The 14,459-nt window shown below is 46.0% G+C and overlaps 1 protein-coding gene and 2 long non-coding RNA genes across 7 annotated transcripts in view; 1 reads left to right on the top strand and 2 right to left on the bottom strand.

Moving 5' to 3' along the window:
• Positions 1–2,518: 2,518 nt before the first annotated feature.
• Positions 2,519–5,177, top strand: LOC141731010 (uncharacterized). The gene is made up of 2 exons (XR_012582875.1): positions 2,519–2,672; positions 3,075–5,177. It is a non-coding gene; the product is annotated as an uncharacterized LOC141731010 (long non-coding RNA).
• COX19 (cytochrome c oxidase assembly factor COX19) lies at positions 4,672–7,629 on the bottom strand. The gene is made up of 3 exons (XM_074552747.1): positions 7,408–7,629; positions 6,954–7,065; positions 4,672–5,521 (listed from the first exon to the last, which is right to left on the bottom strand). Exons 1-3 carry the CDS (start codon positions 7,487–7,489, stop codon positions 5,434–5,436), a joined length of 282 nt encoding a protein of 93 aa, XP_074408848.1. The 5' UTR covers positions 7,490–7,629; the 3' UTR covers positions 4,672–5,433.
• Positions 7,630–7,707: 78 nt separating this feature from the next.
• LOC113459334 (uncharacterized) overlaps positions 7,708–14,459 on the bottom strand; it is a 30,469-nt gene continuing 23,717 nt past the window's right edge. For 3 of the 5 annotated variants that reach the window (XR_012582871.1, XR_012582870.1, XR_012582872.1), the window contains 2 exons: positions 10,174–14,394; positions 7,708–8,846 (listed from right to left, as the gene is read on the bottom strand). This is a non-coding gene — a long non-coding RNA (uncharacterized LOC113459334). The remainder of the gene's footprint in view (positions 8,847–10,173; positions 14,395–14,459) is intronic. The other 2 variants (XR_012582874.1, XR_012582873.1) reach the window with 2 other exon arrangements.

Here is a 14,459-nt window from a genome sequence, read left to right as displayed (position 1 = left end):
AGACTCATTTATCAGAGGGGGTTTGTTCCTGCCTGGTTCAGCACCCTGAGTCACCAGCAGTTTTCTCAGCACTGATCTGATCTGCAGCGTCCCTGCAATCCTGAGTGGCAGAGGGAATATTTTTTCCCCATCTGGGTCTGCCTGCCCACAACCTGACATCCTCAGTGGGGTGAAATTCCTTTCCACCCACCCAGCCCTGCTGCCTGGGGCTGTCAGAGCAGCCCAGAGGACAAGAGCCCTGGCTAGATTGGCAGCAGATGGCTGCAGCACACAGCATCACATCACACCCTCAGGGCCATCCTGGTGTCCCAGATTCAGCAGTGCCATCATTCTCCTGCCTTGCCCACCAAGGAGAGGTGCTTCCAAAGCCAGCTGAAAAGCAGAGCATGGTTTAATAGCAGAGAAATGAGACACTACAGGGCCTGACTCCCCTCCCATGCTGCTGCCTTCCCATGGGCTGCCCTTGCTCAGCAGCTCTGCAGGATCAGAACTGGGTGTGTGAGCAGGTTCTTGCTGAGCAGGGCTTGCTAGCAGTAACAAATCTAGAAATCCTCCAGAAATCAGAGCTGTTATCTCCCAGCTCTGAAATAGGCAAGGTTACTGAAATAGGCAAAGGTTACTGAAATAGGCAAAGGTTACTGAAATAGGCAAAGGACTCAGCTGCCCAAAGGGGCTGCAAAAGCACCCCCACCACCTGCTTTTGAAAGTCATCACGGTGAAGTGAAAAGCCTGGGGCATTCTGTCTCCTTGCTTTCTCCACCCCCTTGCTCTTTCTTTGCCAGCTGCTTTCCAGCACTGCTCCCATCTGAGTTTACTATAAGGGCCTGGACAGAAAAGCATCCACAATACCAGGTGGTTTGTGGTGTTGCTCATTGCAGGACACGTGGCCTGATGGACCCACCATCCCTCCCACAGCAGTGGGAACCTCACTCATTCTGAGTGGGAAGGGCTGCTTGTGCAGGATCCCACTGCAGGTGGGGAAATTTGGGACAACAAGGGCTGGATTGAGCCCACCAGATCTGACCAGCTGAGCTGTTTTACCTCACAGAGAACCATGGCTTTGTTGGGATTCATGGTGAATGCCAGATTGTCATTCAGCCAAGCCCAGCAGGAGTCAGCAAGCATAGGGTTGATGCACCTGCTAATGCAAATCCCAAAATCTCCTGGATAATGAGAGAGAGCACAAGCATCAGAACCTCTAGGGAGAGCCATAAAAACCTGTCCCTGTGTCGTCATCAGTTCCAGGAAACAAAAAATTGCAAATCCCAAAATCTCCTGGATAATGAGAGAGAGCACAAGCATCAGAACCTCTAGGGAGAGCCATAAAAACCTGTCCCTGTGTCGTCATCAGTTCCAGGAAACAAAAAATGGATCTAGGTCTATCAAGTCCCCTGCACACACCCATCGGACTTCTAGGTGACTTTCTATGAAGCTCCTATTTTGAGCAGTGATCAATTATGCATTTCAAGCCATATGGCATCTTCATTCCAGAAGGAAGGCATTTTGTCTTGAAATCTGTAAGCTAGAAAATCTGCTGCATCCTGACAAAAATGCAACATTGCCAGTTACTCACAGAAGCAGATCATTAAGAAAATTAAAAACAGGATAAGTTTAATCAGATGTCCAGTTTTCATTGAAATACCCTTGAAAAGGATATATACCCTTGTATGTGCACTTCCAGTCTTTTTTAAAATTCATCTGAGTCAGAGCTTTGATTTTTGTGAGTAACCTGATATAATATACAACATTCCCAATTTAGCAGAAGGATCTCTTCCAGCATGGATCTCCTCCAGGCACAAAAGCACTGAAGTCCTCTGGATAGATATGCTACCAGATATGACAGCAGTCCTGCACACTAGCAGAAGTATCATTCCCATCCCAGGAATTATGGATGAGAAATGTAGAAAAATACTGCTCTCCAGTGGAGCCAGAACATCCAAGGCACTTCTGAGAGCAGCAACAAGTGATGCTCCTGACATTTTTTATATGGCAGCAGGCTGTTCCTTCTCCCATAGTCTCCTACAACCCAGGTTTCATTCCAGATGATCAGTTAAATGGTGTTACCTCTCAGTTCTCTGCTTGGAGACACCAATAAGGTGAAATTTAAGAGTTGTTTTAACTCATTGCCCCTCACCTGGTTCAGCAAAGGCAGCAATAAGTAAAAGCTGTTTTGATTGTTGCCCCAAGGGAAAATAATCACCAGCAACACTGTGTTCTCCCAGGGAAAGCAAGCTGGTGAGGACTGACACAAGTGTAACACACAGCCACGGAGCTCCTCGGGACTGAAGCCAGCAGGACAGACTGGAGAATGCTCTGGGGAAGGAGCAAGGTGAAGGTCAGCAGGCACACCCAGTGCTCTGAGTGCTCACAGCCCCAAACATTCACCCACAGGTGCTGTGACCCCCCTGCTATGCCAGGTATGTCCTTGCAGGGGCAGAGGCAGCAGCAATCCCTCCCCAGCACTGAGGCACAGCCTCACTGTGCTCCTACAAAGGACTTTGGACTGTGGCCCATTTCCAGAGCCAGCACAGGAGGCTCTCTTTGTGCAGGCTTTTCAGTGAAAGCACGCCCAGAGCTCTGGGAATGTTTATTAAACCCTTTCTTCCTGGTTCTGCAGGTCACTGTAGCTGTTTGGAGAGATACACCCAGAGCTCAAGGTTTCCCAGGAAGAGGTAAGGATGGTTAACTTGCAGCAATGTTCTCTCTGTAAATAACTGCTGGGATCAAGGTTAAGCTCTTTGTGCTTGAGTGGATTTTAATCGGAGCAAAGAATGTGTGGGCAAAGCTCTGCTGATGCAGAGCCCTCCAGGGATCCCTGGGACAGCTCCCAAGCAGCTGGGCGCCTCATTAGGGTGTGAATGAGCCTTTGCTGCAGAAAAGCCACAGAAAAGACAATTGCACCTCCCAGGCTTATTGATTTCTGTTGCGATGGTAACAGCTCACAGGGATCCTCACTCCAACACAGCCACCACTCCTCCTGCTCCGGGCTATCCCCTGCACACCTGTGCAATTACACCCGGGCTGGCGGGCTGTACTCGGTCCCAGCTGATTCCCGATGCTCTGCCCCTCTCCAGGTCGCAGGAGCTGGCAGCAGGTGGAGCTTCATGGCACGGGCAGCACCTGGCAGGCTCCTCACAGCAAGATTGATGCACTCCCAGCAGCTCATCAGCTCAAACAGCTCCACCTAGAAATCAGTGCCCCTGACAAACTGCCTCCCCTGAAGCACACACACCTCAGAATACACATTTTACAGAATACACATTTTTCCCAGTGTGGTGACAAGCTCCTGGAGAGGTTCCTCCTCGGCCTGGGCACAGGAAAGCTGGCTATGAACCTACTGCCTTCATTTGGTTTATACCCCACTGTCAGTTAAAAGGAATACAAACCTGGATACCACCAGCAATGCTAAAATAAAGAGGTTTCAAGTAGAAAGATTTAATTAATGATTTGTATGTAGGCAGGAATTAATTGAAGAACATTCTGGGAACTCTCCCAAATGACTCCAGTGCAGGGAAAACTTTGACCCCAGGCCTGGCACTAATGGCTTTTTTCCCACCACTTCTCAGCTGCATCATATCTCAATGCCTGATGTCCCCCAGCAGCTCTGAGCTTCCTTTAAAGCTCCAATGAACGTGTCCTTTTCTGCAGGCAGTGCTCACAGCCGGGACAGAGGTGGCCCTGCCCATTCCCTGAATTTCCAGCTATCCACTCCCAGCTCCCCTGTCCTGGCACGAGGGGACAGCAGCTGACTCACTGCTGGGTGAGACATGTCCATGGACCTGGACAGGATGAGATCTCTGGGCTGGTGAAAGGTTTACTTTTCAAACCTCTCACCCCACAGTCTTGTGAGGGTGGCAATCACTCAGCACCTCAAAAACCTTGTAACAACCCAGAGGACAGGGCTGGCATCAATGTCCCACGGAAACACAGATGGAACTGGTGAAGGAACTGCTTGGCCAAAACAGCAGAGCAGAGTAACAGCCAAAAAATGAAACTACCACTGGTAACAGCCCAGATTATTCCCTCACCACTGCTGGCTTCTTTCAGACCTACCAGGAATTCATTTTGCCTTCTAATATTCAGGGAGCACAGAAGCATGAAATTTGATTTCTTTCTCCTGAAGATGCTGGAGATTATTTTAATTCTAACTTGGTATCACTGAAAGAAAGCTCTTATTCAGTGGTTTAATATAATGTCTTTTAGTATCTGTTGCAGCAATACAATCTCTGCTTTCTTTCCTATAAATGTACTAATCTCACCAAAAGATATAATTTGAAGAGTAGAATGAAGTGGAATAAAAATATGCAGCAGCAGGCAAATGTCCTTTTCAAACAGGAACCTGCTCTGAGCTATGTGCACTCTGTTCCATCAGATTACACAGAGCAACAATTCAAATCTCAGCCCCAGTGATCAGTATGGAGAGCAGAAAATGTTCCTTCAGCCTTCCCTGGAATTTGGTATGAGCAGATGCACAGGAGAGAGGCAGAAGCAAAAGCAGCCAGCAGGGGAGGTGAGATCTATCAGAGAGGGGCCACCAGATAAAGAGGGAAAAATTAGAGAACTGCCTTGGCAGAGAGAGCCAGGTACACAGAGAAATGATTCACTGGGTTAAAAACAAAACCAAAAGCAGCAGGGATAACAGGGCAGAACACACAGTGGGAAACACATCCAGAAGATTTACACATTTATTGCCTGCTTGAAACACATTTCTAGGGGCTAAGAGGCCAAATTATTTCTGCTTGAACTCAATATTAATTAAGAAAGACTTCAGCTGCATTAGAACATGCAGGAGAAATACCACTGCTCCCAGTTAAATGATGAAAAATTTAGGTGAATAAAAGCAGAATCAGTCCCTGAATGGGGTCTGGAACTAGAAACACTCTCCCAACAATGATGAAAGATTAAATGACTGAAAAAAACACTGCCTCAAGTACCCCCACAGGACCCCAGAGTGTTCCACAGCAGGGTGAAACCACCCAAGGGATGGGGACTAATGCCAGTATTTAATAAAAATCGATTTTAAAGTACAACAGCTTTATTTCCACCTGGCAAGTACTGCAGTGAGCATATCAGTATTGCCCAGAAGATTAATCAGTAGTTCAAGAGCTACACAATAAAGGATTGTTTGGTTTGGGTTTTTGTCTCCTTAAAACAAGACTTCTCTGTTCTTACAGAGACAGGGAGAACACTTTGGCTGTAACTGTTTTGCCTCTAGAGAAATTAAAACAAAGAAGTTAAGAAATACTTGGGCAAAGCAGACAAAGGCAGTACTTTTGCTCATTTAAAGAAAAATCTTATTTTAGGACAATTAAACTTTGGAAGAAAAGGTTCTTTCAGGAAACACTTCCTATTGCAATATGAACAAAATGTACAATATGTACTACATTCAGAGTTATGCTTTCCCTTCATGAGAGACAAAATTGTCTGTCTTCATCATGACTTCTTAGGTTTTTCTTCTGATTTCTCATTTATCAGGTCTTTAAATCCCAATTTTTCCAGTGGTTCATTAGCCATAAGTTGCCTAAGTAAAAAAGAAGAAAACAACAAAAAACACTTTAGAGAACACAGCCTATAACCAAGAGAACAGCAGCATTTTCTCTTTCATTACTATTATTTACCCTAAACAGATCTAAGAGATCTATACAGAGTGACTGCTGTTTGACAAGACCTCAGAAAATTCAGTTTAAGGAAAGCAGCACTCAGCAATTATTTTTCCTCCTTATAGTGGTTTTCCAATTAAATGTGTTGTTTCCCCATTTTAGGTACTGAGCAAGAGTTTCTAAGAAAAAGACCTGACCCCTGGTTATTTTTAATTAACACATTGCATAAGAGCTTCCTAAAATTCTACCAATGCCATTTACACTTTCAAGTGAGTCTGGTTTAGAACAGCCTTTGTGGTGCCATTAGACTGGACTGTAGTGATTTTCACACTAGTTTTTGATCTGCAATGTACTTTCCCTAGATACAGAGAAATTTCTGCATTTTTCAAAGTTCCCTGACTCACTCTTGTACAGGAAGGATTGCAAAGCAATGCCTGAATGGAAACATCCCTGGAAAACCAATCACCAATTCTTTCTTCACTTGAACTGACTACAAAAACTTTTAACTTACCTGCTTTAAACATATTTCTAAGGGATTAACAGGCCAAATTATTTCCGCTTGAACTCAGCATTAATTAAGACTCAATTGCATTAATATATACAAGAAAAATACCACTGCTTTGATAATTCTTTGTTAAGTTACAGCACGTGTAGGCATCTTGAACACAGTCAGCTCTTATTGAGCAGGCCAGGCAGAGGGTGAGCAAAGTTAAAAGCTTAACTTGTAATCACAGCTGAAAACAAAACAAACAAAAAAAAAGCTTCACACTGGCCACTGTGCAGGGTGGAAGCTGCCTGGGTATTGAGTTGGGGTGTTGGCTCAGCAAGGAAGTAAATGATCAATTTTGCACCTTGGCTAAAAGAACTCTGTAAAACAGGGTAGCTTATTCTAATAGTAATAACTGTAGTTTTGTAGTAATAATTGTAATAATTTTCATTGGAGAGGGTTATGCGACCTTCTCCAGATGAGCTCACAGGAGTTACTGTGGTGTTTAAATGCTGGCTCATTGATGAGTCCCCTGAGCTGTGCCCACAAAATCTGCTCACCTGAAGGTGGTTCTGCCTTGGGCTGCTAGAAAGACAACGATGTGAGCCGAGAGGAATGTTTTACCCCAGCGCTGTGTGAGATCCTCACCTGCAGGCTATACTGTACACTTCAGTGTGCAAAAAATGATGAGTAAGACAGTGTATAATTTCTTAGCTGCTCGCTGTTATCCCTCTGCACCGGACAACACGGAAACCACAGGGCAGGTCCCACGGAGCATCTATGCCCTTCATGGCCAAACACCCTGCCTGGCCCGGGCTGCCCTCCCTCCCTCCCCGCTGTCCCCGCGGCCGTGCCGGGGCACTCGCCTGTCCATGCGGCACTCCAGGTACGCCATGGCGCTCTGCCGGCACGCCGCGCTCTCGTAGCCGCTCTGCCGGAGACACTCCATGAACCGCTCCTTGAAGGCGCTGCACTCCCCTGCAACACACACAGTGAAGGTAACACAGACAGACAGACAGACACACACAGCGAGGGTAACAGACACACACACTGCACTCCCCTGGAACACACACTCAGCGAGGGTAACACACACAGACCTGTAACACACACACACACATACACAAACATAGTGAAGGTAACACACACACACACAGAGCGAAAGCCCTGTACTCCCCTTAACACACGCACAGACACACACACACACACACACACATATACAGACGCTGCACTCCCCTGTAACACACACACACAGTGAGGGCCGCGCTACCGCCGCGCCCGGGCCCCGCGGGGCAGGCCCGGCGCTAGGCCGCGCTACCGCACCGAAGTGATCCAGCGGGAACGCGCCCTTGTCCGGCGGCCGCGGCGTGAAGCTCTTGCTGCTGAAGTTCATGGCGGTGGACATGGCGGTGCTGCCGGGGGTGGGGACGCGGCGGGTCCCTGCGGTCACTCTGTGGTCGCTCAGCGGTCACTCCCGGTCACTCGGCACTCTGTCTCCGCTCGTTCCTGCCGCCTGGGGGAGCTGCGCGCCGAGCGCATCGAGCGCGGTCCCGTGATCGTCAACGCCCGCAGCGGGCGGGGCCGGGCCGCCATGGACACGGCGTGGGTGTTGCTATGGAGACGCTGTGTTTGTTGCCATGGAGACGGCGGCGGCCGCCCTGTTGGGCCGGGCCCGAAGCGAGAGCGCCTCTGCCGTCCCTGAGGCCCGGGCTGCCACAGCCTCTGCGAAATGAACCGATGATCAATGAACCCCGTGCCACCGTCTTCATTCCCCTCTGAACGCTCCCAGTGCAACTCCCCTCTGAATGCAACGCAGTTCTGGGCTGTCCTGCAGTGATTTGGGGGTCCCTGTGGGTCCCTCCCGGCTCAGGATGCTCTGGGATTCCCTGAGTCCGTCATTCGTTCCTGTGAACGGCTGCTGTGATGGTCGGGGGCTGCCGGCCCGTGGAGGGGCCCAGACAAACGCCCTGTCCTTGGCATTTGTGCATTGGGACATGGAGGAGGAAAGAGCCAAATCTGGAGCCTGCTATCTGAAAATCCCTTCATGCAGGATCCAGCCTTGTCCAATCTTTCCCTTTTCTGTGCAGGGCTGAGGCCAGGCTCCTTCCTTTCTGCCCCACGAATAAATTCCTCACCTGTCACTGCCGAGCCCTGGGTCCTGACCCCAAAGCCCATTTTCTGGGCCCAGCTGTGGCTGGGGTGTGATCCCAGAGCCCTGGGGATGGCTCTGGCAGGAAGGCAGGGTGAACTTCCACAGAAACCCAGCAGGGTTTTGGATGGGCTGTCCCCATTCTGTTGAACCATCAGCCGCCCATGTGGTTCCTCATCTCTCATCAATCCTCCTGGTTTAAGTTGTGCACAAACCCTAGGGACAGCACTGAGTTATTTTTATTTTATTCTATTATTCCTACAAGCACGTGGGTTCACATCGTGTGGCATTAATGGTGGGGAACAGCAGTAAAACCAAGAGGGTGCTGGCAGAAGCTGGAGAAATGGTGAACTTCCAGATCCTCAAGATGTACAATAAAGGAAAAAAACCCCTTTTGCCTGCAGGTTTGCAGCACAAACTGCAGATTCACAGTCTCCTTCTGAAAGGAGGATGAGAAATAGCTTTAATTTAACTCACCAAGTGTTAACCGTGGATTACACTGACATTTTTTCTTCTTTGCCCATAGCTGCAATGGGTTTAAGACAGTATTTTATCTTTCTTAAGTTGATTTTCTTTTAATTAAATGACTGAGCTAAGCAGGAAGAATTCAAAGCTGGGAAAAAAAAAGAAATGAAATAGCTTCAATTTTTAAGGACAGCCATTATGGAAATATTAACTGCAGCTCCATTTAAAGTGTCTTTTGTTTATGCTTTGATTGCTTTCTTATTACAGTATTGAAATTGTAAATGGAAAATTACACCATGTTCTATTACATAAGCAACTGGTTTGCACAGCTTGAAATATAAGGTTTTATTATTAAGTTTTCAGGGCTATGAACAATAGATGGGTTTTATTATACAGTAAATAGCACTTTTCCACTTGACTTCGTTATAACAGTTAATGGTAAAAGGGAAATACTCCTCTTTCATAAATAAATGCAGCAAACAGTCTCCCAGATTTCAGACAGCTGAGCAGCAGGGAAGTAACTTTGGTTTATCTGAACACATTTAATTCATGTGCCAAGGCACTTGATTTTAGCAAACTGCCCAAATTACATTCCTTCCTTTCTGTCACAGTGGCCAACTTGCTGATTTCCCATGTGATGAAGGAAGAAGTCAAGGGAAAAAGATATGCAGAGACCCCACAGTGGAATTATTCCCAGGCAAGCAGCACCAACCTTTCCAGCTCTGTTTAACACCTTTACCTCAGTAAGGTTGTAGAGGACACCCAGTTGGTGTCAGTGTGGATAGTAGGAAAATTCACTTCCCCAGCATTGCCACAGGCTGCCCAGGGCACTGGTGGAGCCCCCATCCCTGGAGGCATTTGAAAGCCATGTAGATGTGGCACTTGGGGACATGACTTTAGTGGGGGAACAGTTGGGCTCAATGATCTTAAAGGTCTTTTCCAACCTAAATCATTCTGTGATTCTCTGCAAAGGCTACATCAACTTGGTATATTTTATTATATTCATTGTATTTTATTTTTTTCAAATCTATTTGTTAACTCAGGGTTTTTCTTTGGAGTCTTAAATGTTGTAATTACTTCAATTCAGGTCAGGTATAGTAGCTGGTGTTTGTTATGATTACTTAATGTTTTTATTGCAAATGCCAGTTGTACCTTCTAGAATTTCCTTTAAAGGTACAGGTTCTCATACAATCTAATACACATGCTTCAGCAACTCAGGATAAATTTTTCCCAAGGAGATCAAATAAAATCCCTATTAGATAATCATTGTGAAGAAAAAAACCTCATTTGTGGATTAAACCTACCAGTTCCAAAAGAACTCAACAAAAACAGAGACACAAACAGAGAATGAAATGTTTTTCACATATTATCTTTCAAAGGAGCAAGAGACTTTGCATCAGGGAAATCTGAAATAGCTGCTTCAGCAAAAGGGTGCTCATTGTACAAGAGATATTAGATAATTTGTGGTGTTTCACCTCTAGCATGGAGTCCTGAGCCCTTGCCGAAAATTGAAATCCTTGAATTAGAAAATTTCCCAAACTAGGGAAAATCTTGGCTCTTCCCCTTTCAAGTAACACAGCTTGATAGACTAAAAAAGAAATAAAAATCCTTTGCTTGAATCAGACCTTTCATCATTAATATGGACTGAAATAACATTTAAAACTGTTCTTTTCCAGTGTTTCAGGTAGTGCTGAAAACTCACTCCACTGGTGGTGTTTATCCATCAGCTGGACAAACATCTCCTCAGAAGGAGTTATTACACACTCACCATTACTTTGTGGAAGCACCAAATTGAGTAACACTTCAGAGAGGAACCTTTATTCATTTTACAGGCAGGGAAAAGTCCATGACTTCCATTATTTTCTCTCTCTCACCACGCTGCCTCTCCTAAGAGCCTGCAGACTCAAATTATCAGGTACTTAATTGGAAAATAATTTATTGACAAGCCATGAAAGGCTCGGAGTAAAGCACTAGGGGATTTCATAGCTTGACTTGGGATAGCTGTAGGAAATTAATGAGCTGAACAAGACCAAGCACATTCAGATGCTGGAATTTGTGCCCTTGAGACTGCTGTTCCCAGGCCAGGAGAGAACACACCTCAGAGAAACATCCTTCCAGGATCACTCATTGCTGCCTCACCTCCGCCAGCTCTTACATAAGGCTCTTGCTCCATCACTGCCACAGGCTGTTGTAAACCATTTTTCTCCCTTTCAATTCAGGTTCCTAGACAAGCAAAAATGCAGAATATTGCCAGAATAGTCTGGGGAATGGGGATTTCTGTTGTGGATGATTAATGAAATATTATTGTTTTGCACTTACAGGGAAATCGCAGTTTCATGCCAATAAGGTCAGGGCCTTAATAAGTTATGTGCTCCATAAAGATGTACAGAGTGATAGCTCATTTTCTGTTATTACTGAGACAAAGCCTCATCAGTTTAGAGAGGAATGTTGTAGAAATGGCAACACTGCACTGAGAGGTGAAACAAACCTTCATCTTAAATTGCTGATTGCAATTCTGGTCCATCTAAATCCACATCTCCACCCGCACCAAGAGAGGGGCCCAAAAGGAAGATGTGGGACCCTGCTTCTGTAGTTATCAGCTAATCACCCTTCATGATATGCCTCAAATTTCTCTTGGATTAACTCAATTTCTGCAATATGTTGTTGAGAGAGACAGAAGCCAGAGACCCAGAACAAAAAATCCTTGCAGCTGTGTAGAGGCATTGGATTTATCAGCTGTATTTTGAAAATCATCTATTTATAACCCAACCTACTCAATACTCATCTCCCAGGTCAGGCTGCCTTGACTAGTTGGTGTAAATGTAGATCTGGAAGATCATGGTTCTAGCTGAGTTGTAAGGGATTTTACTGCAAACATTTTTGTAGATATGAAAATCTATTAAAAAGTACATTACCAGCATCAAAGCCAAGGATCTCCCATGTGTTTTCTCACTGGGTGAGACTCATGAAGGAATAGCATCTATTCAGTCCAAGAAGGAGGCTTTTAAAAACAACAAAGTTCCCAAGAATGGTAAATGCTTAACATTTGGAAAATGTTAGCATTTAAATAAATAAATGTTAGTATATAAAATAAAGTGGGAAATACTCTCACCTTAGGCTGTGCACAGGGACAATGCACTAATCTCATGCACAGATTTTTTTAAATTTTCTTCTCCCAGTGACCTGACTCATCACATATAATCTTTCAACTCAGAGCATGGAAAAAAAAAATCAACCTAGGAATCTCTTTTTTTAAAAAATTGCCATTAAATAAAGATTTAAAAAAATATTTTTTCAGGAGTCTTTCTTCCCAGAGTAGATTTGCAGCCCATGCTGGTTTGACAGATGAATGAAAAGAAATTAAAGAATCATTTGTATAAAAATGAGCAAAGTGAACACTTGAGAACACCACCCTGTAGTGATCCTGTAGAAACACAGATTTGCTGGGTTGGGAAGAAGTGGGTGTAATCCAATAAAACAATGCAATAATGATGAAAAATTGAAAGAGGTCAGAGTCGGAAAGCTTTTGATTTCTTTTTGCACTGGCATTTGTCAAGGCAAGCAAAATCCATTAGCGAGGAGCAGCCTGAGTTTTAACACATCTGGGTCTTTAAAAATGTTAATGTTTAATAGGGTGTGCTCAGGCTTTAAATGTCCCTGATAACAATGCATGGGCTGATAGGCATCTCTGGGGGTTGTAAAGCAGTGGCAGAGCCTTGCAAGGCACACTGGCACTTGGTGCTCACTCTGCTGGTTTATGATGTTATCAGCAGTCATTGACTGAATTATGGACTTATAACAACCCTTTCCCTGCATTATCCTACAGTTACTGTAGCTCTGTTCACCTGTGTGCCATGAGGAGGTGATGTGACCTTCTCCAGGTGAGTTACTGTGGTGTTAAGGGCAGGCTCATTGTCCAGGAGGAACTGATGGATCCCCTGGGCTGTGCCCACAAACTCTGCTCACTTGAAGGGAGTTCTGCCCTGGGCTGCTAGAAAGACAAAGACGTGAGCTGGGAGCAATGTTTCCCCCATTCCTGTGTGGGATCCTGTGGCTGCAAGCTGTGCTCAGGATTGCACCCTGGAAGTGAGGGTTGTGAGGACGGAGTGGGGCTGAGGGCATCACATTGGCTCTATTCTAAAACTGCAAAGATTCCCTCCCTCTGGAGAGCTCATCCCTCATTTCTCCATGGCTTCAGTGCATCAGGCTGCAAGTCCATGTGCTCACTGCTTGAGAAAGGGCCTCACTCCATATTGTCACCACAGATTGAAGGCTTAGGGAAGGTGATTTTCCTTGCTCTGGCAGCAGCCAGCTCTGCTCCAACAGAGCTCTGTGTAAAAAGGAACAGATTTCCTCCTTTGGTACCCAACTGGCCCCATGCAGGGCTTTTTCCTCCCTCTTACTGCATATTATAAAGTCTCAGGAGTCCCAGTAGTCACACCATTTGCTCAGAGAAGAATCTGGCAGAACAGGATATTCTTGGAAATGTCTGGGAGAGGAGGGTGCAGGCCAAGACCTCTCAGCTGTGCAGCAAATCCTGAGATGGATGTGACCATCCAGTGCCCTCCTCTCTTTGCCCATCCTGCCTGCACAGGAAAGTTCTCCTTGTGAAAAACTGCTCTCCTGATAAACAAGCCTTGGAGAGCAGGCAGCTTTTTCATGTCAATCTAGTTAGAGTTTATTGATTCCCCTTGCCTTTGGCTAATGTACTTTTATTATTATTAATAAATAATCATCATTTTCCCATCAGTGTAGCCTGCACCCGGGAGCCTTGGAGAATTCTAGCAAAAGAATTATTAAACTAAAGATTTCTAAAGGGTTCAACAGCAGCACAGCCCAGTAATCTGCCAGAATCTGCAACTGGGGAGTAAAATATCCCCACTGGAAAATATGGGACAGAGCATCAAATCAGCTCCTTCCCTTAGAGCCACCATTTCTACAAGGGGCTTCCTATTCTTGGTCACTTCTGCTTTGTTGTCATCCCCAAGGATGCAGAGGGTGGGGGTGGCTCTTGGAGCTGTCACCTGGGCACGTGGGCTCTTGCTTGGGCTTGGGACATGACTCAGTCCCTGCAGGGCCAGAACTGCTGCCATGTGCTCCTCCTGCCTGGCACCTCCATCTTCTGCCTGGCCAGCTGCAGCCTGATCCTGGCTCCTCCCAGGTTAGCAGGATTCAGGATCTCTTTCCCAATCTAGGCAGGATTGCCTGCAGGGGACAGTTTCTCCTAGAGGATGGCATGCAGCTGTTCATAAACAGAGGGAGTCATCACCAGCTGCTGAGGCAGGCTTGGCCATCCAGGCACTCTGTGCACTAAACTGCCAAATAGTGACTGATATTTTGGGTTTGCTGGTAGGGGATTCTTGGGACAAAGACGGTAACAATGCTAGCAATAAAAAACACTGATTTGCTCAAGGAGGTGATTTTAGTGGGGTGGCAGGAAAGCAAAAAGAATCAGAGCTCTCACCTGTAAATAGATCTGCTCCTGTCATCAATCCTGAATTAGCACATCTTCATCCCACCATTCCAGCTTGTCCATGGTCAGTCTTGTCCTCCCCAAGGGCTTGCTTACCCTGGGCTGTGCATTGTTGCGGGCTTTCCCTCCTGTGCCCTGCTTCCTCCATTGCATCACTGGGGTCCAGCTGAGTCCTGTGACCTGGCACAGAGTCCAGCATGGCTCCTGTCCTTGAGTTCTGACCCTGAAATCACATAGAGAACAACATGCCCACAACACAGATATTCACTGGAAAACAAACACCTCGTC

The sequence above is a fragment of the Zonotrichia albicollis genome, chromosome 16, assembly GCF_047830755.1.
Source record: "Zonotrichia albicollis isolate bZonAlb1 chromosome 16, bZonAlb1.hap1, whole genome shotgun sequence".
NCBI classification, from domain to species: domain Eukaryota; kingdom Metazoa; phylum Chordata; class Aves; order Passeriformes; family Passerellidae; genus Zonotrichia; species Zonotrichia albicollis.
Note: the sequence above shows the minus strand (reverse complement) of the source record. Positions and strands in the feature narration are given on the sequence as shown.